A 25,477-nucleotide genomic window follows, 5' to 3' on the forward strand; every position below is an offset into this window, starting at 1 on the left:
ACCCGTTTTGTTACTAATAGCTCATGCTTCCGAATATCATGCTTGCTGAATTTCTTCTTGCTTAGACATTTTGGCTGCTTTAATATCACATTTCATATTTTAGTATCAGTTGGTCACTTCTTCATCTCATTTAATAATAAGAGAGTATTTTAATAGTAAAATTACTGATTATTATAATGCAGTAATATTTAAATTTATTTATCCCCTGTATCTATGCGAGGTAATAAAGTAGTTTATTCCAGGGATTACAAACTTTAGCACAAATTAAGATCAAGTTATCAAACTTGTATTGTTCCCGATTAGCAAGTAATTTGAATTTTAAGGATGATCACTGAAGTCCAGGCTTAGCCCTTCTCAGATAAATATCTTCTGTACTGTTCCAAAGAACATGGGGTGCTTTAGACAGACACCTAAATTCTGAAGCATTACCAACTGCAACAAAAAATTAGGCATCATTTACCCGCTCTACATCTTCTGGAAGGCAATTCAGCCACCTGATGCCAGCGTTCTTCTTTAAAATCATAGCATTCAACACTGCGAATTGCCTTTGGTGCCTGTCCTCCAACGACCATCATCAACTAAAGGGAGATAATATTTATTAATTATTTGCATATATGAGAGCACCTGGAACATCAAAAAAGTGTTCAAAAATAAAACAAGCTTCTATACAAGAAATAATTAAAGGATGTTCTCCTAAACCAGAAACTTGAGTCTTGCAAACTAGGCAAAATTCTTTTTTTTTTTTCCAAAAACACATGCAATTTGTAATCATTACATCCAGAGGAAACATCTGAGATAGAAAAGCGGGACGCAGTTAGAGTCTAGGTAGATCGTGCCGTGTCTTCACATTCTACTCTGAACTCAGGTATGAGAATTCAACATCTATGATGTTCAATGGAGCATCCATCACAGAACAGCCTTACATGGTTCCTTTGAAAGAAACATGCTAAATGTGCTGAATGGAATCTCCTATCTATTATTGCAGTTGCCATAATAGTACTGTGAGACAATTCCTTTACTTCATTGAAAAGAAGATATTTTTTGATGTTTTTTCTGTTGTCTTCTTCTAAAATGACCAAAAGACTATATTTGGCTAAAAATTGAATGAATGTCCCAACTCAGAAGCACCGGTCTTTGTTAGGGGTTTTTTTTTTGGCTTTTGTTTTGGGGTGGGTAGGCAGGAGGAGTGTAGATGAGAGAGTAAAACATCTATATCACAAGCAGTATGGAGTATAAAGCTCATCACTTGTTATATTTTTGTGATAAATAATTCTGGTACAAATGTTTTCCTGGAATACCCCGAGTGACAGTCATGCTCTCATGAAATCTGTTAAAATGGAATTTGAAGAAATAAGTGCATTGGAAAAAAAGGGGTCTTACTTTTGGAAGGCTAGCGGGTGTTCTCAATTTCGTTCGAGTGCTTTTCATCAATGCTCGTTGCTCAGTTGGCAGCAAGTGATACTTCATAGCTTCAATGAGGTAATCTTTACAAGCGCTGCTGTTCTTAACCAATATTTCTTCTTCAACTCTCTGTTTATTAATAGAAGTTTAACAAGGTCTGAGCATGTTAAGGAAGTAAAACATCAATAAATCTGAAATGTGATAAAGCCTGTGTTATATCACACAAATGCAGATTAATCTGAGTTTTTAGATTGGAGTTTAACCACAGTTAGACACCAATTTGTGATGGCAATATGCAATCACTGAAAAAAAAAATGTTGATTCTCCTAATTAGTAACTAGAAGAAACAGTGTTAGGCAAGATAAATCACTTCTTCACAATCAAGCACACTTCTTGTCTTTTCAAATACAGAGTACAGAACACTAAGGGGGAAGTAGGGAAGAAGAATTTAACTAGTAAACCACCCCACAACAATAAGAAATCACAACAGCAAACAAAAACATGAAAACCCACAAAAGTAAAACAAAAACCCCCAAACCAACCCACATGTAGTGGAGGAAAGTCATATCACAAAACCAGAATTTCTAAAACAAACACCTACCAACCTGCTACTACACCTACTAATCAATGCTAACAGAAAACTGATATTTTCAATTTTAAATATGTGACCTGACACCTAAATATTCAAAATGGTCTTATAAAATTTGAAAAAACTGTATCTGAACCACGTAAAGAAATGTTTCCTTTATCAGCAAGTTGTAACCAACTTAAACAATAGATTCAGTTCTGAAATTTAAAATTCACTTATGAAAAGAAGCATTGTATAAAATATCAGCTAAAAAATTAAAGCTAACTTGATCTCAGCTAATTAAATCATTCAAGTTACTAGCGTAGCATGACAAGTGTCAGCCAAACAGAGAAATTACTTATATATGATATCCTCTACGTGGCAATCCCTCATTTGCCTCTGTGTGCTTGGATGTGCGTGCACGTGCAGATGTAATGGTGGCTGTCTGTTTATTTTTATTATTGGTAATACACTACATTACACTGTTTAAATTTTTAAATTACCCATCTGGCATTAAAAAAAAAATAAACTGAAATGTTCACATGCAGAAGAACCAGTATTCCTTTTTGCTTACCTGAACTAAATATTCGCGGGAAAGCAAAGGCAGCCGAACATGCTCCATCAGGCGTGCCATTAGCTCCTGCCTGACATCTTTGTCATGGTTTACCCACGCTATCACTGCTTCAAACACCTTCCAGGAAACAAACAAATGCGAGTCCCTTGACTTACAAATTCAGTAGTATGAAAATATCAGTGTGCCTCCAAAAACAGTTTCTGCTTATACTAAAATTCCTAACTTGAGAAAAGACGACAGCAGTTACAGCTCCCGTTATTTCCATGTTTACCCACTACAAAGTTCTGAAGATACAGTAGCCAGCCTCTTTTTATATCACTCCTCTACTGGTGTTTCAAGGACAGCTGCACTACATCAACAAAATGCACACGCTGTTTTCATTGATACTGAAAATCCAATAAAGCTAGGTAAAGAAACAACACAACAGCAGGGATATTACAATCCTCATACTTTTTTTCCTTGGAAACCTGACCCGCCACACCATCATTCTCATGACTTATCATCACTGAGTCTTACTAGGAGAAGTGATCCCAAGCTTAGTTTCTCCTCCATTGCACAGCAGCCTGTCATACACTAGAGCATTAAAACTGTAATTACACTCCACAGAAGCAGCATGACACGTATCGAAAAGTGATAAAACCGGACCTTCAGGGTATTATGGGAGCAGCAACGTGACTTTGCTGGTTGCGGTTTAAGCAGATAGTCCTTAGATTCAAAGTTTCAAAAAGGTTTCAACATGAAACACTACCTAGCCCTACAAATCAGTACTCAAGCATGCTTTTGAATACAGTGTAGCCTCATTTGAACAGAGGTGTTAGCACAACTATATACCCTTGGAAAACAGAAAATCAACATAGTTTAAATTGATCACAACTGGATTCAAAAATTAATACATCTACGACCTGAAAACCATTAGAGGTTCAAAGAGATACACTGGGCTCTCTGAAGAACATGGTGTTTCAAAAATGGCTTTAAAAATTGAGATCTCTAGATAAAGGTGAGCCAACACATCTAAACTCAAGTTTGGTTATAGCAAGCTACCTAGCCATCTGCCTTGCAAATCAAATCAGTTCAGCGAGGCTAAACAGCCCACAAATACACAGAGTTTTAATACCTTTGTGGGACTGCTGATGTTAAAGTTAGTAAATGGCATATACTTGCTCTCCAAACTACTATTTTTGAGTTATTTATCCCTTGGTAAACCATATTCCTGTGTATGACTCACAGCATGTGTCCTATTCGTTCTGCTTGAAGATAAAAAGGAATTTCCACTTAACTTAGTTTCCATTTTTTCAAATAATGAAGCGTTATGTGATTTAATACAGCTTTAGGATTTCTAATAGTTGAGATTAATTTTCAACATCAGACTGATGACACTTTTGGGAAAAATCCTTAAGACTTTTGGGGAAAATTCTTTAAACATGAGAACAATACATGCCTAATTTCACTGAGGAAACAAAGAACGCATCCAAACAAGTGTACAAGAGCAGCAAGAGCAGGCTCGCTCTCTCACCCAAAAGGATAAAAAGAATACTGGGATACAGATGGTCTTACCTTCTCTTCTGAGGCAATTGTGAGTTTGTCACTGGATATAAGACTGCACACCTGCTCTACACCAAGATTGAGGTATTCTTCACTAAGTACGACATCGGAAAAGTGCTGTTCTGTTGGGAGGAAAAGGAGTGCTCTGACATACCGTGTTCAGTGCATCGCACAGCGAGCATTAAAGCAGCAGAGGTAAGAGAGAGGAAACCAAGTCAATATGCATGCTGTTTTGTCATATCTAGAAGCAATACTTTAGCTTAGAACATTTCATATAGGTTGAAGCTTGGTCTCACAAACAGCTTTTATATTGAAAGATTATCAAAAATAATTGAAATACTAAACCACATTATATTAAAAGTAGCAATCACAGCAATTTACCATTTTCAGCATTGCTTCATCTCAGCCCTTGTCCTTGACAATTACTTAAATCTCATTTTACTAAGTTTGTACACACAAATACAGCAAAAAATATTCTAGGAGAAGAACATGCCCTCTATGCTGTTGACGAACATGTTTTAAACCTGCAATTCAACATAAACAATGGCTGATTCATTAGAACTAACCAGTAGTTTTGCAGTCTAATGTAGGTGAAATCAAACAAGAAGTCTGGATCCTGTTGCATTTCTCAGAGCTTCTCCAAGGTCATAAAAACATTACATATCACAATCTCTACAACATGCATGTAGAAGATGTGTACTTTTTCCTCAGTTTTTTTTAATGCCTCAAAGTAAACAAAACTGACAAAATTCAATGTTTTAGGTGTAGAACCAGACATTTTCTATTAACACAGAGCATGTATCTTTATCAAGTTGTCATTCAATTATTCAGTTTCCTCTCCCTTCCTTAAAATTGCTTTTTAAGCCATTCAGTTGCTTAAGAAGTAGCTCCATCCAGTTAACTGTTATTTTCCCCCTCTTCAGCTATTCTTAACAGAAGTTACAAGGAACAACTGTTACTGGGAATTTAAGAATTCCCTCAAAATTAGAATAAGTAAAAGAAGGTCATCAAACATATACAAACTAAAGAACTTTTTAAAGCTTTTTCTATCACTCCACTAGTGCTACTATAGTTAAGACTCCATGCTTGATAAACAGTCTTAAGCTGTTAAAAAAGAGTTAAAGAATGCTGAATGCATCCAGATCAAGAAGTCTAATTTTTTCAGGTCAACTTTGTAGGGTATGACAGCTTTTTTTCTTTGCACTGAACTAAAGATTAGAGAGCATAAAAAGACAAATCCAGCACAATATAATTCTTGTCCTTTATCTAGTTCAGCATCCTGTCCTTGAAACAGCATAAATTGCTTCAGACAAAAGTCCAAGAATGTATATGAAAAATATGGTAATAAAACCTTGTCCCATAAAGGTCTCACTATAACCATGAAAGATTAGAGATTGGTAGCCAGAATGATGACATTTTACCTTAATGACATTTCATCAAGCAATAAGTTTAGTGAGATACAGTCCAGTGCCCTTGAATCCTGTTAAATTCTTGACTTTAGTACCTTCCTATAGTAATAATCCCAGTCTCATTGAACAAAAAGCCCCACATCTAAATTTAACACCCAGTTTACCATTCATCAGTTTTCAATTAATATCCTTATGTTCTAATGCTGATTACAGCATACAAATACTTGAGAAGGGATGGTGGGGAGGTAGGGGAAGGGCTCTTTACATTAGTGTTGGGTGACAGAACAAGAGGAAATGGGTATAAGCTTAGTCAGGGGAGATTCAGGTTGGATGTTAGGAAGTATTTCTTCTCTGAAAGGGTTGTCAGCCACTGGAATAGGCTGCCCAGGGAGGTGGTTGAGTCCCCATCCCTGGATGTGTTTAAGAAAAGGGTGGATGAACTACTTAGGGATATGGTTTAATGGGGGATTAGGGACGTCTGGACTGGATGATCTCTAAGGTCTTTTCCAACCTAGAAATCTATGAAATCTATGATAGCAAAAGCCGTAACCTGTCTACTCAAAATCATTCATTATTCTATATTCCTTTTTAGCATTCATCTCTGAAGTAGGTGATCCTCACCTTTTCAGTCTCTCATCCTACCAGCCTTTTCATTCACACAGTCATCATCACTACAAGTCCCTCCAATTCTGCAGCATTCTCTTATGATGGACGCATAGTATTTTCTGCCATATTTCAGGCAATGGGAGAGAAAAGATGAGGAGAAATACTGTTGATTTTTGTAAAACCATCATTACTTCTCCACTCCTTACAAATCTTTATGTCTGTTTTCTTTTCAGACTACAAATATGCAGTTTAAGCTGAAGTAGAATTTTCCAAGGTACACTTATTTAAATTAGTATCTGATGAATTTTATTATTTGCATATGGCAAACAGAAATTGAGAAAGGTAATTTGCATATGCTAGTTTTATGATAAACTCCAAATTTCAAGTGACAGTGCCACAAAACAGCATGCCTAACTGTACTCAGAAGTTGAGTTAGGAAGCAAGCAGAAAGGGGCAGCAACACTCATCTAAACCTGAAACAAATCAGATTCGGAAGCCTTATTCACCTTTCCTTAAGAAAGCCAGTCCAACAGGGGATCACATCTAACAGGATACGCTTCATAAACTAAAAATACCCAGTCAATTTTATAGACTTGTATACAAAAGCCTTGCTTTTCAAAAGTTGATTTATATTTATGACATGCTCTAAATAGGAAGAGATCCAGCCTCTAAACCAGAAGAGTAAAAGTTGAGAATTTTCAAAGTAGTACAATGGACATCAGGCTGTCTTCTGTTTCCATGCTACAACGAGAACTGTAGAAGAAAATCTGAAAAAAATTGGCAGTACTTGAACAAAAACTAAGACTGTTTTACTGGATGTCAGCTTAAAGCATAAAACAAAAGAAAGCCAAAAAAAGAAAGAGTGGAGAAAAAGAGAAATTAAAACAAAATACTCAGTCAACAGCTACAGGCTCAAGTTCTCAAGCAATCCCTGGAAACAAATCCTCAGCTGAATAAATTATGGAAAAAAAGAAATAGGAGAGTAGATTGCTATATAAATTTCAGTTACCAAAAAAAGAAGTAAGGTGAAATCACTTGTCTCTTAAGAATCAGATCTCTCGTCAATCTTGACTGACTGATAGATAACCTTCTGGCAGAAGCCAGATGAAATTACAGCTAAACGGATTATTCAAAAGAATCAGAAACTGAAAAAGAACATGGAAATGCAAAAACAACAATTAAATCTGCCAATGGTAATTTATCTAAAACTGTTCAAGTGTTGAAGATAGAAGGCATTATTTTATTATATACAAAAATAATGCTTATGAAATGCAAACTTTTTGCTTTCTTTTACCAAGAAGGATATCAGCATCTTGGAAATAATGATTCAGTACTGAAAGTTCCAAAAATCCCACTTAGATCCTCTTTTTCCAATAATTATGAAAGAAAAATAGTATTGGGGGGTGCATGTATTTTTTCACCTTCTGGGTTAGGGTTTGTATTACCCCATATTATTGCTCACATCCTGAAAGCTTCAATAAGCTGAAGATAGTAACATCAAAGATCATGAAACTTATGACATGATTAAATATTTCATGCATCTGTCCCCTGAAAAATCTCAATGTTGCTTGGCTTTTCTATGTTGCATTAAGTAGCATACTTCTTTCTTCATTAATATCTCCTAGATAAGCAAACAGAACTATCAGGCTGGAAGTTTTTGTGAGAGAACACTATACTTTTTTTTTTTTCCAAATCAAAATTTTGCACACAGTGTGCAACTCTGACAAATTCGTATTGGAATCCTGCCCCACTTCTTGCCACTTTACCCAGACATTGAAGCCAGCTGGCTCCAGAGACAGGCAGCCTGGAAACAAGCTGGCTTAGTAGCTGCTGAGGCTTGGCTCCCAAATTCCCACTTCCTAAGCAAGTAGAATCCTATTTCTTTATTATCAAAACTAAAATCTGCCTTCAAAAAAAATCCTTTCCATTTTAGGGCATTTCTAAAATATCTGTTCCAATTGCATATGAAAAACAGATTTTCACATTTTCACAACCGATATAGACCATTTCGATCTGAACAGCTAAAGATCTGTCCTTGTCTGCCCTGTACCAGTAGGATGGCACTTCAGCTTCAGGGACAAACTAAAAGTACAAAAAGGAAGTTCTTAACAACATGACAGAGGCTAGTAACAACATGTTTGGAAGTACAATAAACTATGTCAGTGTGGAGACCACAAGAAGATAATAGGAACTATAAAAGTACCACTTTTTGGTATTTTTCATCATGAGCCTGGAGATGGGTATTCTACATACAAATGGCAGCAGTAAGTGCTTGATCTACCTCTTCTATCTGAAAGGCACACAGTCTAGCTGGCCGTAAAGATACTGTCACTAACTTTATGTTTTTCAATAACATAGGAAGGAACACTACATCTGAAATCTACAGGACATTTTACGCTATAAACAGTTGTGGATTAATTCAAACACTATTTCACTCATTTATATACCTACAGTCATACCTTCTCTGGCTTAACAGCCTTTACTAAATGGAACGAACAAACACAGAAGCAAAGGCCTGCTGAAGTTCCCTCGGATTAAAAACCTTTCAGAGAATCATGGTGGTCACAAATAAAAGACTGTAACCCATCCTCCTTTTCATGTTTTATGACGGTGGCTGTTGTCAATGTTTGGCTCTGTGTATGACGTTTCTGAAGAATGCCTAAATTTCTGTTCCATCATTAATGGGCTTCAGTCATTTTCTAACGTTTTTCTGAGGTGTTCCAGCAGCTGATGACACTTAATATCCATTTCTAGAAATCTTAACATTTTGTACACTTTCAGAAACCTTCTCCCAAAGATCTTTCCAAAGCCACATTAACACTTACGAAAAACATGGCCAGAGCTTATCAGTGTCAAAGGCTGCAGCTGGAAAAGAAGGGAAAAAACCTTTGTATTGACAGTAATTAAATGTATATTAGTGTGTGGAAAAAAAAAAAATCACAGTCAAATATATCAAGTCTCCTAAATGTCTTTTGTCTAGTTTAGGCCAACTATTTCTATTCTAACAAACAAATTATGATTTTTTTTTTTATAAACTAAATTGAGTATCTGCATCTTTGATGTGACAATGCTACAAAACCAACTGGAACCTTCCAGAAATGTAGCTTCTTTCTGAATTTATAACATCTTGTTTTAGAGCAATGCAGAGCATGGGAGCTTGGAAAGAACAGTGACAATTTCTCAAGCAGAAAAAAAATATTTAAACCAAAAATATTTAGCAAGAATTAGTTTTTTAAAATTATTGCTTCAATTCACAATGTCATTGTAGGTTTTTTTGGCTTGAGTCAAAAGGTCTTTGCTAATGGCCTAAGATAAGGCACTGGTCAAGTAAAAACCTCAGCTTTATTGGAGGGATAGACACCAGCTCTGCCAGTTGGAGAACCAGCAGAAGCTAAACATTGCAGAATCAGTTTTTTTTAAAAAATATATATATATTTACTTGTCAATTTTATGCTTAAATAACTGCTTTTGAGAACACCATGAAATTCATAGCAGCCAAGGTAACAGAAGCATAGCAACAGACGTTGCTACTCAGAATAGAATCATAAGGACGATTCTGCTAACTACATCCTTTCAATCTCATGCATACGAATGCGTACAAGAATAGCCTACAGAAGACACGCATGCTTCCAAGTCTAGTCAGGGCTCAAAGTTTTAGACTCAGAGCATCAGAATCAAGAACGCTGTATCCCACAGTTAAGTGCAACACAGCAATCCCTGCTTCACAACACCTGCTAAGATTCCCTAATAAAAGCTTCTTCGACATTTCCTCAGCATCATGCTAAAAGCCAAGAAGGTTTGCCGTGTAAAGCTGGTCCTCAAAAGACACTTCTTCCACCAGTAATCCAATGTTTCTAAACGCTGTACTGGCCTATGCGGTGTGTGGAAGTATATCATTATTCTTCGGTTACGACTAAGAAATATGTCAAGGCTTAAGCACTGGGCAAGTATGTCTCTAGTCCAAGATGGCACATCCCTCTTCATTAAAAGGCTTTACCAATCTATCTTCAGGTTGTACATAACATTATGACAACTATAAAATGCACCATATTCTCAGGAACAATTGTTATTTTGTGAACATCCGTTAAGACTATCTAAGAGGTATCCCAGACTAAAACCGAGGACGGATGCTTATCAACTAGCAGCACTCATGCCACATACTCTTTGTAGGAATCCTCACACAAGAAGGATGAGAGGCCTCAGCAATCTGTAGTCCCTGATTGTGCAAGTACAACAAGACCCAGAGTAGGGCTGCTTTCCGGAACATCACGAGAACAGACAGCATCCCAAAGTTTAAATGCAACAGAAGCTCATTCCAAGTGGTCTGTATCAATTGTCCACTATTTTCGGATCTCTCTGTAGGCATCATAGATGCATATAAATGACTCTCTGAAATTATAGAAATCTCACACTCTGCTACAGGCGGGTCAACCCCACCACAAGATTATGAAGCTACAATTTTAATGAAAGTTGGGGTTTTACTCCCACTGGAAGGAAGTTCCAGAGTTTCACTTTTTGATAACTTCTGATCTACATTAGCATCCATTTGGTTTTATGCTATCGCTGTCTATTAGCAGAAGTATCTTCCTGCCTCTCTTTCCTAAATACAAAATAGCGAGTGTAACAAAATAAAGACTGGGAAAAGTTAAACATCCAACTGCTTTTCATTTTCTCTAGCAGGGAAATTTTTTCACCATTTTTTCAATCTAATAATCCTCTTCTACAGTCATTCTAGTTTCCAGAGCCTTAATCCCAAAATGCCTGCTCCTGGGAGTTCAGCTATCTGTGATACTAGGCCTAATTCTGCAACAGCACAGTCACCTATCTTTGGCTTAGGCTTTTGAGAAAATTTTTTCAGCTGTAAGAAAAAGCCTTGACAAAGTACAAAGAGCCATTCGAGATAAGAACAGGGAGAAAAAGAAGCTCTGATACAGGCAGTAAGAAGCTTGAAAATTCAAGAGGAAAAACATTGACCTGAAAAGGTCTACAACTGTACAGAGGAAAACCAGAGAGTGAGCAGACAAAAAGCTAGCAACACTGATGATCAGCCCGTTCCAAGGAGAAAGGGAGGCCAACCCTTCCTCCCTGGGCACTTTACCAGGAGTGCTGAGCATGCCGGTGCTCAGCCCAGTAGCCTGCAAGTCCCAGCTAGGGCCAACAAGTAGATTCCTTCTCCTTTTCACTTGCCTCTATCCTGCTTGCAGAGCCTCTTTGAGCACAGCAAAGGATGCCTGAAGAAAATGACCTTGAGAGGGAGGGTTACAAGTTGGACACAGTTTCTGTGCTCTCAAACACATTTAACAAATATTGCACTCAAGATCTTGCCAGGGTCTTGGATTTTGCATTTCTACAAACTAATCTATATAAATATTAGCTTCAACCACTAAATTGAACAAAGATTTTATAAGTAACTGAAGTAGTTTAGAAATTACTAAGGCATAGTCAGAGTTGGAAAAAATAAATTAAAATTCAAAATTAAGCAGCAGCTATATCAAAATATCTTCCCTAAAACATTAATATCTGAACATGAACTCTAGTTAATAAATGTAAGCTTAGCTTCCTATTGCATAAAAGGTCAAAAATACGTTAGCTTTTTGGATTTGATATTATTCAAAGACAAAACGATTTCATTAAAACCTTTTGCATAATAGTCTACATATAGTTATCACAGTCATTCAATCACATACACATTAGAACATCTCCCGTATTCACTACAAAAGCTAGTACTTTCAAAACCAACCTGAATAGCTTTTGATTTTTTTTTTTAAATTGATATATAAGTAATCTGAATACAATTTCACTAGACTAAAAACTTCTAAGTATGGCTGATCTGTACACCTCAGTTTCACACTTAAGACAGCAAGAAAAGATTCTGTTGACAGACTCCTAATCATATGAGCTTGCTGCATTTCTGTTTTTTCCTGAAGTATCTGTTTGATAGAGATACTATAAGCTCTTGGAAATGGATTAAAAAAAAAAAATCTATACCAGAAAACATTTTCTAGGAATTAAGGCAACTGAAAGCATTCATCAAAATCCTTCTTTTCATGAGGTCTAAAATTACTCAAGGCAGCAAAAAGCCCACTATTTGGACTATGACATATGAACTGAAGCACTTAGTCCTCTATTTCAGGGAAATCTTCAGTTTTAACTCTATACTAATTGTTAACAATGCTAATTGGTCACTGTACTTTTTAGAAAAATTACGAAAAGCAATACAATCATATGGGTTTTTTTCTGCAGTTTTATCAGGATATTTTGGTTTTAATTCTCTTTTCTGTATTGCTCTCGTACTAAGCCTGACAGAGTGCTAGGGATTAAGGAAGGCAGCGCAGAGAGTGCAATGCAATGAAGTAGCTCACGCCCTGACTATGCACAGCATATTTAGCTCAAGAGTAAGAACAGAGTGTGCATTGCTTTAAAATTCACCACACAGATACAGCAAAAACACAGTAGGAGTTGAGCTGGCAGCTCGTGGTACAAGCCAGCAGGACTCCAAGAATATGATGATGAAAAAGGAAGCATAGACAAGGAAAGCACTTTCTGGAGGAACGTTACAGAAATGGAAGGTGGTTTGATTACGGAGGAAAGAGAAGGTTAGTTCCAAGTCCAAAAGTAGTAGAGAGAGAGATGAAATAAAAGATTCAAGTGAGGGTAATACTGCTGAGCCGGAAAAGCCAAGGATGAGAGGTTGGAATTTGATCCAGGGGGAAAAGGAATATCGCAAAAGTAGTAAAATGACCTTAAGAAACAGAGAGGAAGTTATGGCAGAGGTAGATTTACATTGCAGCAAAAGGGAGACATGATGTAGAGCAGATTTGGTAGGGAGCGAAGAAACGAAATAGAGGAACACGCAAGTTGAGAAAAAACAGCAGAGGAGAGTTAGAAGTTGTCAAGTTTAGGACCCTGAATGACTGGGAGAACAACAAAGTCACCAGTGACAGAGGAAGACAGGGAGAAGGGAAAGATAATTCAATGGAAAGCAATTTGGTTGTGTTGAACCTGAAGCAGAAATGAAACATCCAAGAGTGAAGAGACAGGAAGATCTGTGAGTGGGCAGATAGTGCAAGCTCTAAAGAGACACACCTGAGAGTCACTCTCAATCCCTGATAACCTGTGACTTCTGAATTTCCAAACAAATTTGTCCCACTCTCTGAATGTTCACTGTCAAAGCTCTAATCAAAGTACACTACTTCGCTGGCTAGTAAGTTAAACCCCACAAAACAGGGGTTTTTGTTCACTACAAAAAGTTTCCATTAAAAAGTGATTCCTCAGTGTAATGTCTTCAGTCTCAACTCAAAGATCAAGACCCAAAAGCACTCGACACACAAAAGAACAGTAAGATCATTGCAACTTGAGCAAATTAAAAGCCTTAGTTTTGTTTTCATGATACAAACTTACAAGCTTACACAATGTTTTGTTTAGTTTTTACTAATCTATATTATGCAACCTTTCTTGGCATCAAAAGCAGTCAAACAAGGTTTCAATCCATTATGTTAAAAATTACCAATTTAGTAATACTTTCTCTGAAGCTACATATATATCAATTTGCAACAGCACAAAATGTATTTGTAATATAAAGAAAAAAAAAGTATTTTAGCCTTCACAGAATCATAGAAATGTAAGAGAGAGAACTTCAAATCATTTAGCTTTGCACACAGACACGGTTTAGATCAACCTAAATCAGAAGTTAGTCTAACCAGTTTTTTTACAGCTGCCTAACAGCGGACAGTTCATAACTTCCACAGACAGCTTGCCTGATCTGTGTTACTTTTACAGTTAGATTTTTCCTTAACATATGAAATGACTTTAAAAAAAATACCTCACAAGTTAAGCTCACTCATTCTCAGTCATTTTTATGCACAGGAAGATTTGCTTTCCTTCTCAGCCTCCTAGCTTTTTAGTTTCTTGACTGAAAGGACTCTCTTCTCTCACAGTCTTTGTCATAGGTCAATCTGTTTTCTTAATATGTTCATGTTAGACTTCCTTGGACTCACTTCAGCCTGTTTGCATCTGTCTTAAAAGTTCAGTTCAGCATTTTTCCACCTGAGGCCTCACCAGCATCAAGAAAAAGGGAATAATTATTCTCCCCTGTCACCCCTTACAACACTACTGTTACTCCACCTCAGAATCAGAATTGCTTTTTCATTCACAACAGCAAGCAAAAGGTGAACCTAATTTTCAAAAATGTCAAGATTGACATGAGCCAGTCCTCTTACAGATATGACTAACATAGACTTTAAGATGACCATGACGCCCTTCTAGTAATAAAACTAAGAATTCCATGAATGTGTTTTTCAGGAAAAAAAATGAGAAAGAATCTAATGGCAAGTGCTTTTTACAAGGAAAGTAGAATTCTGTCAGTTGAGCTATATGGTTGGTTAGAAGATACACCACTATCTACTTTTTGTCCAGATAGACATATGAGACTACAGGTACCCTTTATAGTAGGCAATTTCAAGTTTTGGGCTAGATGAATAGAATTTTCAGAAGACAAGTCAGTAACACAATACTCATGGTACGTTTATTGCTTCTTAGCCAGTGCAGTACAGGGGACGCAGATAGCCCCTCCCCATGCCCTTGTCTTTTCCTCCCCCATGTACTTCTTTCAGACTTTGTCTTGTGGCAGTTGCCAGAATTTTAGTTGTTCTTTCCTGATTTCCTCCCCCAAGTGACGGTGCAAAATTTTAAACAGCAAGCTAGCTTCTTTTTGGATTTCAAATTGCTCGGACCCTGTATGGCCCTGATAGGCTGTGAAGATGCTGGTCCTTTGTGCGTATTATAACTATGTTCCAGCCAGAGAGACTTTAATTCTCTCGAAGACGTTCATATAAAACACACTCTTCGTCAGAAGATACACGTCTGCAATATCCTGGATAAAATTCGGTTTGCTTTGGGTGGGGTTGGGCGGGCACGGAACTCGTGTGTGTACATCACACACAGAGAAATCAAGCTATATGTTATATTAATGATAACTTGCCTGCATACGTGTTGGCCTTGTTCAAGAGATCTGTGCATGCATGCATGTCAGCAAAAGCACGAATCCCCAAGCAGTTGATAGGATGAAGCTGGGATTCCAAAAATTCACAGCAAGTCCTTTTCACATCCTGCAGTTGCAAGAGACCAGCTGCTGGGAGCAGCACCTACAAGAAGCAACAGGTGGTTAATACACAAGAGTATTCTCAATGTTAATAAAGTAAAGAAAATAATCCATTAAAAAAATAAAAGACTAAAACGGAGAGGAACATGATTTTACCGCGCTGCAAATACCATTTAAGATTTAAAATAACTAGCAACATCTCTACCACTGTGTTCACTGGGAAATTATTCCACAGATTATACTTCTCACACTTCATGTAAACTTTTCCCAATATTCATTCATGAGTTCCCTTCTTACTGTTCCCAACACTCCACAATTACACCTCATTTCCAAACCTTCGGCATTAGATACTTCTTTAAATCAAAGTTTTCTAGATCATGATAGAATATGTAAATCTTGTTTGCCTACAATCATTGGACATCGTACCATTTTTTTAGCATCAATAATAAGCATCTTTATGCAACTGATTCCAGTAAGGACTCAATTCAGCTTCCGAAGAAGTCTGTGACCGTCTTGGAAGAATGACAACTCATACATTTAAAAGCCTGAGCATATAAAATATCCTATAACTCATTAAAAATCCGTATCAGTAAGGAATTAGTGTAAATGACATATTTGTCCTTCAACTTTCACAAAACAAGCAAAAAGTAAAGAGCTTAAAATGTACGTTATACATTTTTTTATTTTCCCTGTAAAACTTAAACATGAGATTTAGGTGAATTATAATTGTGCCTTTGAGCAAAATTCCATACTGCTATCTACAATTTCTTCTGCACAATTTTTTAGTTTCCTGTGCCTTGGACAGTTATTTTAATAAGACTTCTATTTTAGAACATTCAAGTGCGAAATTAATGTTAGCTCGCATCTTCAGTGGATGACAAGAGGCAAGATTTTAACACCAAAGCCTTACAACTCTTCACTCACATATAGAGAAACACATACTACAGGACTTTGTCTATAATAAATAAGCAAAAAATACATCAAAGACAATGGCTGCACTACTCTTGTTAATGCACTTTATTTAAACAATTATTTGAGTAGAATTAAAGAGAGTCAAAAAGAAGAAAACTAGAAGAATAAAAAGAGCGCTGGAAGAGCAGAGTAAAACAATTTAGAAACCTGTGTAACACTTACTACATGAAAGCTACAGAATATACTTAATTGCTCTTTGGAGGAAGTTTTAATCTTTGTAATTGTAGAATCAAAGATGTGCCATCATCTCTGTAAGCACCTATCTATTTGGCTTCTAAAGAGCTGCTGTTATTATTTACTCTTCAGAATTTTTTCTTGAAATGAAACTAACAGTTATGACCCAAACTAAAACAAAAAGGACTTCAGGTGATACAACCTTATAAAGCTAATGTCTGCTTTAAACTTCACTTTTTAGTCGTGCTTCTACTATTTATGGCTGTTCCTCTCCCTTTTGCCTGCCATATATGAAGCCTGCTTGAAAACCATCTTTCTGTTCCTCAAGATATTAACCCCTAATTTGAAGAAATAATCCACTATAGCCTCTGTTTTACACATTCAGCTATCAAACAGACGGCAATAAAGAAGGATCATCTCTTCAACAAGAGTTTGCTTTGAATATCGACTGTTAATGAAAGAGAAATTAATGAAAAACATACATGTAATTGCACCGAGATAGAGACTGCTGCTAAGCAAAATAACTAAAAACTAGTTTAAATCTTAGATAATCCTTGAAAATACCAAATAAGTCTAACAAAATAAATAGAGAAGATCTATATGTAATAGGCACGAGTGTCAAATAACGTCACACAATTGGACGCAAATTTAGTAAGCTTAAAGGTTACTCATGACAAGGTTAAAACTGTACAGTGAACTCATTCTATTTTAGCATGTGTTTATGAAAATGTGAAGGCAATATTAGTAATATAATTTCTGTTACTAGAACTACAGTATGATTAGTTACACTGTCGTGGATAATTCATTTGATAAGTGAATTCTAGGATAAGATATGAAATTACATACCAAAAATCAGGGCTAGAAATCTAACATAAGCATTTATTTACACAACTTGTCCCAATGAAGCAAACATTTCACACCTGCTTACAACTTCAGTAGATAATTCTAACACAGTCCTAGACAATTTTAGGCATGTTATCAGTATAACCAAGCAAATACCTCTGAGAACAATCCTTGACTGCTTAAATGGATTCAGCAGAAAAATACATAAAATCATCACCAAAACAAAAATGTAAAGGTGGGAAAAAAAGTAAACAAAATGGAAAGGTGACATTTGAGACTGGTATGCAGAAAAGCATTTAAGATTTGTATGCACAGTCACACTGAGACACTTGCTCACTCATATGAGTGGTGAAGTAACGTTACAAGAACTAGAAGATCACTCTTCATTATGGGAAATTTACATCAGCTCTTAAATCACTGTAATTGAGTTTGTAAAGTTACAGATTTCAATACATTTTATTTATCAGACAATAAGACATTTAAATCTAAATATATTTATGTTTATTCTGCTACTAAAAAGGAAAAGAGAGTCAAAGTGCATGAAGTTTATCCCATTGAAATTATACATCAGGCTTTGGTTACTAGGCAACAAGAGCTGAGATAACATCTAGCTATTTCTATTTGTACCTATAGAACTGTTAGCTTGGAAGCTGTAACAACCTGTGATAAAAACACAGTTTCATCACAGGCAGATTCACTCTGCTCAAGTCAGGGGCGGGGGGGACACCAAAACCCAAACTCCTCTCAACCCATAAAAAAAAAAAATATATTAAAACTGCAGCACAGATTAAGTTTAACCAACGGCTGACTCCAAATCTCAGACTATAGCTCAGATTTATTTCCAAAACCAGCCAGTAGAGGGTATCCTAACTTTCCTTTAAAGATCAAAAATACTGTAATACACATACTGCTTTGTACTGCAAGAAATGCAGTGGGGGGGGGGGGGAGGGGGAAAAAAAAATCTCCAACTGCTTATTCTATGAAAACGTATTCTTATCACAGCAGTTGTTGCTTTTATAATCAAAGAAACTGAACAGATTATTACAGATGGCAAGTAAGAAATTACGTATTCTATTTTTTGTGTCAAAGTCATGGTGACGAGTCTTGGAAAGACTGCTACATTTCCTGAAGCAGAACATTTAACCCTTACAAGTCTTTGAAGACAATTCCCTGGTTACCTTCTCCTGCTTCTCCTTCCCACAGCAACAGTCCTATTCTCAAGGCTGAGTGCACCTGCCATGCCAAATACACCTTTCCAACTCCACTAAGACAAAAAGGACTCTGAGCGGGTACAAGTATTTGTTTTAAAATCCACCTCCAGGGCCACCTGTGTAGTCGGGAGGGATCCATTTAAGGCCCTAAACTTGAGCCCCTGTTTTCATGGAGTAGATTGAAGCCCTTCAAAATAACACCAACTCATATTTGAGGCTGTTGCCCTCTCTGTCCTTCAGATACATTGCAGGAGCATGTCGAGGGCAGAGGGTACTGATGTTGCCTGCAGCTTTTCTCCCTCTTTTTTTCCAGACAGCATCATGACTCTGCTCACCTTGTGCAGCTGGACATACTTACTTCATGTGACCAAAACATATGCATATCGAGCTCTAAGGTGAGGAGCGGCCAGTACAGGCAGGCACCTCTCCAGTTATGTGTGACCCATCAGTTCACAAGGAACACGTTTACAACAGTCTCAGGGAGACTCTGCAATGGAAGGAGGCTCAGAGGAGATGAACTCAGGAAAGAAATTTGAGGAATGAGCACCAAGTAGCATAAAGAAAGCTGAACTTGACACAAGAGGGACTGGAGGGTAAACTTTGTTTTAGATACATGGCTGTACCAGTGAGTGCTCCGAGAAGGCTGGTTACAAACCTGATACAATGAGTGTAATGCCTTCCCCAGCTAGCCAGACCAGCGGAGAGAGAGGTGCGGATGTGGCTCAGCCCAACACAAAGTATAAAAACTGAACAACAGGAGGAACTCTGAAGAGAGCACCAGGCTTGAGCTGGCTTTATCCCACATATTCCTTCCTAGTGAACTGGGGATGCCCAGCATCCTGACAGTGGGTGTACTGAGACCCAATACTGGGAATCACTTTTGCATGGTGATCCAAATGTATATTCCAATTGCTGTATTTTGCTTGCGTTGTGATTTCAGTGTATTGCTGTATCTCTCTGCTAAATTAAAATACAGCACATATGTAACACCAAGTATCTTCAAATAAATTTTATATCAAACATGAAACCCTCCTCATGGACTATCTAGAAGCAGCTGGTCAGAGAAGCAGCCCAGGAGTGCCTCCACAGCAGGCAAGGGAGCTCATCCTACCTGAAGGCTGCTCGATGACCTAATGGGCATCCCTACACAGTATATGTGCTTCACAAAGTTCAGCGCTGCACTCCCCTTCACACAGACCCTTGCTCCCACAAGCTGGTACCACGTTATGCAACACAAACTTCTAGTACCTGCCCTGCTAGTTGAGAATGGAGGAACAAGCCCAGTGGAAGGGGCCACCAAGATGATCAGACAGCTAGAGCATATGATATTACAAGGAGAGAAAACCAAACTTGTTCAGCCGTAAAAGAGATTTTATTACAATTCCACAGCTATCTAATGGAAGAGTAGAGAAGACTGAGCCAGACTGTTCTTGAAGATGCACAGCAGTGGGTCAAGAAGCAAGTGGAAACATAGGAAAATCTGATCAGAAAAAAAGAGGTTTGTTTTTTTTTTTGTTATTTTGTGTTTGTTCTGTTGTGGTTTTTATTAAACTATGAGGGTGGTTAAGCCCTGGAACAGGTTGCCCCAAGAAGCTGCAGAATCTCCACACTTGGAAATACTCAAAATTCAGGGGATAGGCCTCTCAACCTGCTTTAACTGGACCTGCTTTTAAAAAGTTCAATTCAAAGTAAAATTTAAATTCATTAAAGCTTTCTACCTGATGATTTAAATCAATTTGATTCAGTAATTTTATATCAATCCATGCTATCATCTTTGCACTCCTCTTTGTACTGACAGATTCTCCTAGCCAGAACATACTGTGCTACTTGCAGTACGAAGATGCTTAAGGCAATATTTTCATCTCCACTGTTTTTAAATTTCCTGCCCAAATTCAAATTGATATCCACCAACAATGCGTTAAGATCAGCATAATGCCAATATGAAGATAATCAATTTTGCAGGTTTTGGGAACAAGATCCCACAGCATAAACAAACCCAACATGTCTCAGAACATTAAAATACTTTGCAAGCAGATAAGCCAATAAAAAATAAAGTTGCATATGCCAAGAGAATCAAATAATGCGCTGTCTAAAATAGAAAAAAATTAATTCTTTATCACATGGAGAGGAAAAAAAATCCAAACCCGTAACATTACGAAAGAGACTAACCTAGGAAAGCAGAAGTGCGAGAATCCAAACTCAATACAGTGCAACATAGAAGCACACAGTAGAACAAGTTACATCCTTGCTAATTGCAGATATTCTATATTTTCAGTTATGACATTAAAATTAAATGAATTTCAGAGAGCAGCAGGTATCTTAATACATGTCATAGAACAAATCTTGAGGAAATACAGTAAGGTTTGACCTCTGTTTCTAAGGTTTGAATAATGATTTTACCAAACCAAAATCCTTCACTTGCTGTTTATACTACCATGGCATAAGGAAGAAAGAACTTAAAATAACAGTCAATGATCATCCAAATTATCTTATTTTTTGTATCCTCATCTACGTGCATCTGTGCTGTAATTAAAACTGTGGTTTGTAACTGAAGCGTAGTCTAAATTCTAGTGAAATCATTCAGCACTGCACTGAAATTATGCTATTTGTGAGTATGCATACAAAACCACTAAAATAGACACAAATATTTTAACACTTGCATCTGTGGAATAAAATGTAGAAGTTCCAATTTTGGAAAGTTCAACCCTGCTAGCATTTCTATAAGAAAAACACGTGCAAGTTAAGTGCACTGTTCCAGTGTTAAAACACACACAAAGATGCTGCTGCACTGGATTTAAAGATGCGTGTGAGCTGCAAGTTTAGAACGTGATACCATGTATCTGATAAAATATACCTTTTAGGTATCCTAACATCCTTGACTTTATAGGCTATGTGAAGACTTAGATGTATAAATTTATCCTTTAGCTTAATGAGCCTCATCCAACTCAAAATTAAGTATGGGTGGCAGTTTTATAGTATCAGAGGAAGGAATTAGATTGCTAATAACGATACAGCCCTATTCCTTCACATTCCCTTAGTACTAGACACAAATTGGTTGAGTACTGTTTCAGTTGAGAAGAAGCAAATAATCACGATAATCTAATATTTTGAACAACTGACACAATCTACAAAATACTAAGCAGCTCCCAACTTGGAAAGCAGTGTGACAGACTAAAATGGAGTATAAGGAAACAGTAACTGTCTTACATACCTGCTTTTTAACCAGCATCATAATCTGTACTTAAGAGTCCACTTCATTTTTTTACTATAAATTGCATGTCACTGAAACTGATTTGCTCAAAAGTTTGCTTTAGAAGAGATACCACTTCAGAAAATTAGTCTGAATGAACTACTAATTATTTGTTAAAACATTTAGGGAGGAGGTGGGTTTTTTTTTTGTGGTTTTCTTGGGGGTTTTTTTGAAGGGGATAGGCGTGGAAGTTTTGGGACAGATTTGAGATGCAGTTAGGGGTTACTAAAGTGCAGAAACAAGATTTGTGAAGCAAACAAAGTAACAGGGGTAGCTTTAATCAAGTAATACACTATAATTAAAGGTGTCCATCTGGTCTACGAAAGAGAACCATGAGTCTTGTTTGGCTTGAGGGTTCTCCTACATCTTCTCTATCAGAACATAACAGCGCATTTCAGCTTAAGCCTCTACACAAGAGAAAGACTGATTTTCTATTCTGACGGTTATTTTCATTAACAGTCCTGAGCTTAGTCTTTCATATCCTCTTCTTCTGTTAAGATACTGGAAATAGAACTGAAATGTCTCACTTGGAGTGAAACGTTCTTGAACCTAAAATAATTTCATTTAGATTTTAGATTTTTCTTTCAGTGAAAACAATTGTAGACATTTTGATTTGATAGCAACAGAGGTTTTTATTTGAAATTAGGTCACTGAATTGAAGTATATGTACAGTAAGACATCTAAAATGAAAGATGAGAATCCTTCATCATGCTGTAAATCAGTGCTTGTAAGATTACACAGCTGCATAAAAATACCTTCGTGTTTCCTTAAGGACAGGATAATTTAAACAAGACTAACCCAAGTCTGAACAAAGCCACTTGATGATAAAACTTTGTCATTCAGAAACTGGACAACTTACTCTCTAACTACAGGAGCTGAAGTACTAGCCAGTCAAATAATATACAACAGTCCTTCATAGGAGGATTAAAAGAAGTTGAAAAAATTAAGTAGGCAGGATAACACAACTCACACTACGTGGTCTTTGATCTGTCTGTAAAGGCTGACCCACATAAAGAATCGCTGTATCAGCTGATGCTTTTAGCCAGTGTGCTTCAGCTAGAGGATTTACCCTTAACATCTCATACCTTCAGTACCAGACCACTCACAGTTTCAGACCCCACTGACAGACACATTGAGTTTGGTTATACCAAAGACAACTATGATAGAAATATTTTTATAATATTCCCTAAAGCTAAAGACATAAAAGGCTGACAAAAGAGTCGAAACATTCACATGCTGTTTCCTGAAGCAGAAAAGATGACTTTGGGGGGACTGAGGGGGAGAGCATTGAGGAAGGAATAGTTTGTTGGAGTTTTTTTCTGCAGTTCAGACTGACTGACTTGTAACAAACAAGGCTTGTTCTCCTAGTATAACTGCATATTTGCTGACAATCTTAATGAGATTGAAATACCATTTACAAAACCCTAAAGCCTGTGCTGGAAACAAAGAGCAGCATAACTGGGAGAGCAGATTGTGAACCTCTGCTTTCTCTATGATCCCATTCTCTGGTACAGAAGATGCATCCATACTAATGGGTTTTATATTAATACAAAACCAAGAACTAAGGACAACAGAAATAGCATGAAGTAGAAACACTTAGTGTGCACGGTGCTTATCTTCAGTACAAAAATTGTGTCAAGGTAAACATCTAATGTGCAATAAATGGCCCTTCACTGGACTCAGAAGACATTTAATTACTCTTGAGCTTTTAGCATCACAGTTATGTTTTTACACTTTATTGAGATAATCTTTTACTTATCACTCAGCTTCCTACAGCAGACCATATATATTCATATTCCCCTAGAAATACCACAAGAGAATACCTCCTTAAAAAAAAAAAAGCATTAGGCTTAGTGACAAATTTCATAACCACTTTAATCTAGAAAATATGCTTATAAAATTCAGGTATGTACGGACAAAATTCCCAAAGCAAACGGCATCTCTAGCCTTTAATCTGAAATTTTTTTCAGATGAAGGTTTAACGCATATGTTCCATGATTTAAGGCATGACCAATATCCAGAAACCAAATATTTTCAAGAAAGCCTTTATTCAGCTTCCAGAAATTTCATCTCATACGTAGCAACATGCTTCTGAACCTACTTGAAAGCCAGAGAGGTCGAACATGCAGTCTCTTCTTTAAGTGGCTTAATTTACTCATAATAAGCACCTTGAATTTTACAGGCAGGTGGATGGGCACACATGCTTTCATTTGCATAGAATGCTTTAAAACTGAGCTTTAAGTTGGCAAGGGCTGCCTTTCAGGTTTTGCCACAGGTAGCTTTATGGTCATACACAGAAATAGACACATGGATGCCTACGGTAAAGGTCACAGTGGAGATGAAAGTAGCTGCTTGCATCCAACTTGACAGAGAAGAGTCTCTAATACAGCCTTGCAGCGTGATGATTTTAAAGATCACAGACTCGGAAAAGTTGCGCAAGCTGTTCAGTCCGAGAAGGCATTTTACATACAAAAGTTCTTATTCATTAATATCTACTTAAAGGGCAACCACATCCTAGTGAGGCAGGATGAAGGCACCAGGTTTTTAGAATCAGAAACCTTGTGATCTCAGTCCTGATTAATTCTGACCTACCCTTCGGTCATCATTTCTCTGCTTTCTTTTTTTTTTTTTTTTTTTTTTGAATAGTCTATTCAAGTCTGTAAACTCTTTTGGGCCACACCACACTTAGAGCTTGTTGTTATAATATCTCCCACAACAGAATCCCAATCGTAGCTGGCTCATAAAACAAACAGTTAAAAATATTTTCCAGGCTAGCCTAGAACTTCATTTTTTTTAGCTAAATGTATGTTCAGACAATGGGTAAAATCCCTGTCTTCTAAAGAGAAAATGTGATGCATCCCTCCCTAGTCAACTGCATGAAAAAAAATCTCTGAGTTTCCTTCTGCATGCTCTTCCATTTGCATCTTCTTCCCACTCTATTTTTAGAAGGCCAACATCCTTCTGGTGTTGAAGCTGAGCACTTCCAATCAGTTCCAAGACTAACCTTAAATCACATTAATGAAAATATAGGGATAACTATATACTAGACCAAAGCCTATTTATTCCACATAGTCTAGGAACACTCATCTTCATCCACCGTCAGAGAAAGGCACATGAAACCTCATAGTCTGGAGTAAATCTGCTACCACAGAGAATATGTCCTTGAAATATAAGGAACAGCTTCCTCTTGAAGCACAAGGATAATCTTACCTTTTAGAACAGCATTTCTAGTTAGTTAGAACCAAACTTGACTTGAGAAAAATTGGCAGTGTCCAATGCTTCACAGGTAAATAAATGTAAAAGCTGCAACAGGACAAGAGCCTGGTGTTCTGCGTTTGAAAGCAGACAGTAAAAGACTGTGGTGGTGAATATGGTTCTGTTTGGTGGGTCAAGGATGGCGGCTTCTTTTAAGAGCTGGAGATGAGTAGAAGAAAGAGGAAGAAATAGCAAAAGTTTTGCCCTTAGAACTTTTTGCCTAGCTCTGCTGCAACCAGGCAGTGATCTTCTCTACAGCCTCAGCCACACCGGAAGCTTGTTTGACAACTGGCTTGAGACAGAACTGTTACGTCCTCCTCTCTTTCCTAATACATGGTTGACCCCAGTATTTACTGAAATGAAGCTTCACAGCACTGCTCTGCTTCCATCAGAACCATCCCTTCCTCTGTCTTCCTCCCTTCCAAGGAAAAGGGGAAGGAAGGAGGAAAGCAGAGGAAGATGGAGGAAAGCAGAACAGATGAAATCAGTCCAGACCCGGACCTCATATTCTCTCACCTAATTAGGGAGGTAAACCTTAGGAGATGAAAATACCTGCTTTGAAATATAGTTCA

At 37.1% G+C, this 25,477-nt stretch overlaps 1 protein-coding gene across 4 annotated transcripts in view; it reads right to left on the minus strand.

Moving 5' to 3' along the window:
* KLHL2 (kelch like family member 2) overlaps positions 1-25,477 on the minus strand; it is a 61,676-nt gene that overhangs the window by 8,767 nt on the left and 27,432 nt on the right. For 3 of the 4 annotated variants that reach the window (XM_086611469.1, XM_086611472.1, XM_086611471.1), the window contains 5 exons: positions 15,081-15,243; positions 4,098-4,207; positions 2,544-2,660; positions 1,381-1,530; positions 461-578 (listed from right to left, as the gene is read on the minus strand). In XM_086611469.1, the coding sequence (XP_086467595.1) occupies positions 461-578; positions 1,381-1,530; positions 2,544-2,660; positions 4,098-4,207; positions 15,081-15,243 (658 nt within the window). The remainder of the gene's footprint in view (positions 1-460; positions 579-1,380; positions 1,531-2,543; positions 2,661-4,097; positions 4,208-15,080; positions 15,244-25,477) is intronic. The other variant, XM_086611470.1, reaches the window with a different exon arrangement.

This window comes from Tauraco erythrolophus, chromosome 5 (assembly GCF_009769465.1).
Source record: "Tauraco erythrolophus isolate bTauEry1 chromosome 5, bTauEry1.pri, whole genome shotgun sequence".
Classification (NCBI taxonomy): Eukaryota; Metazoa; Chordata; class Aves; order Musophagiformes; family Musophagidae; genus Tauraco; species Tauraco erythrolophus.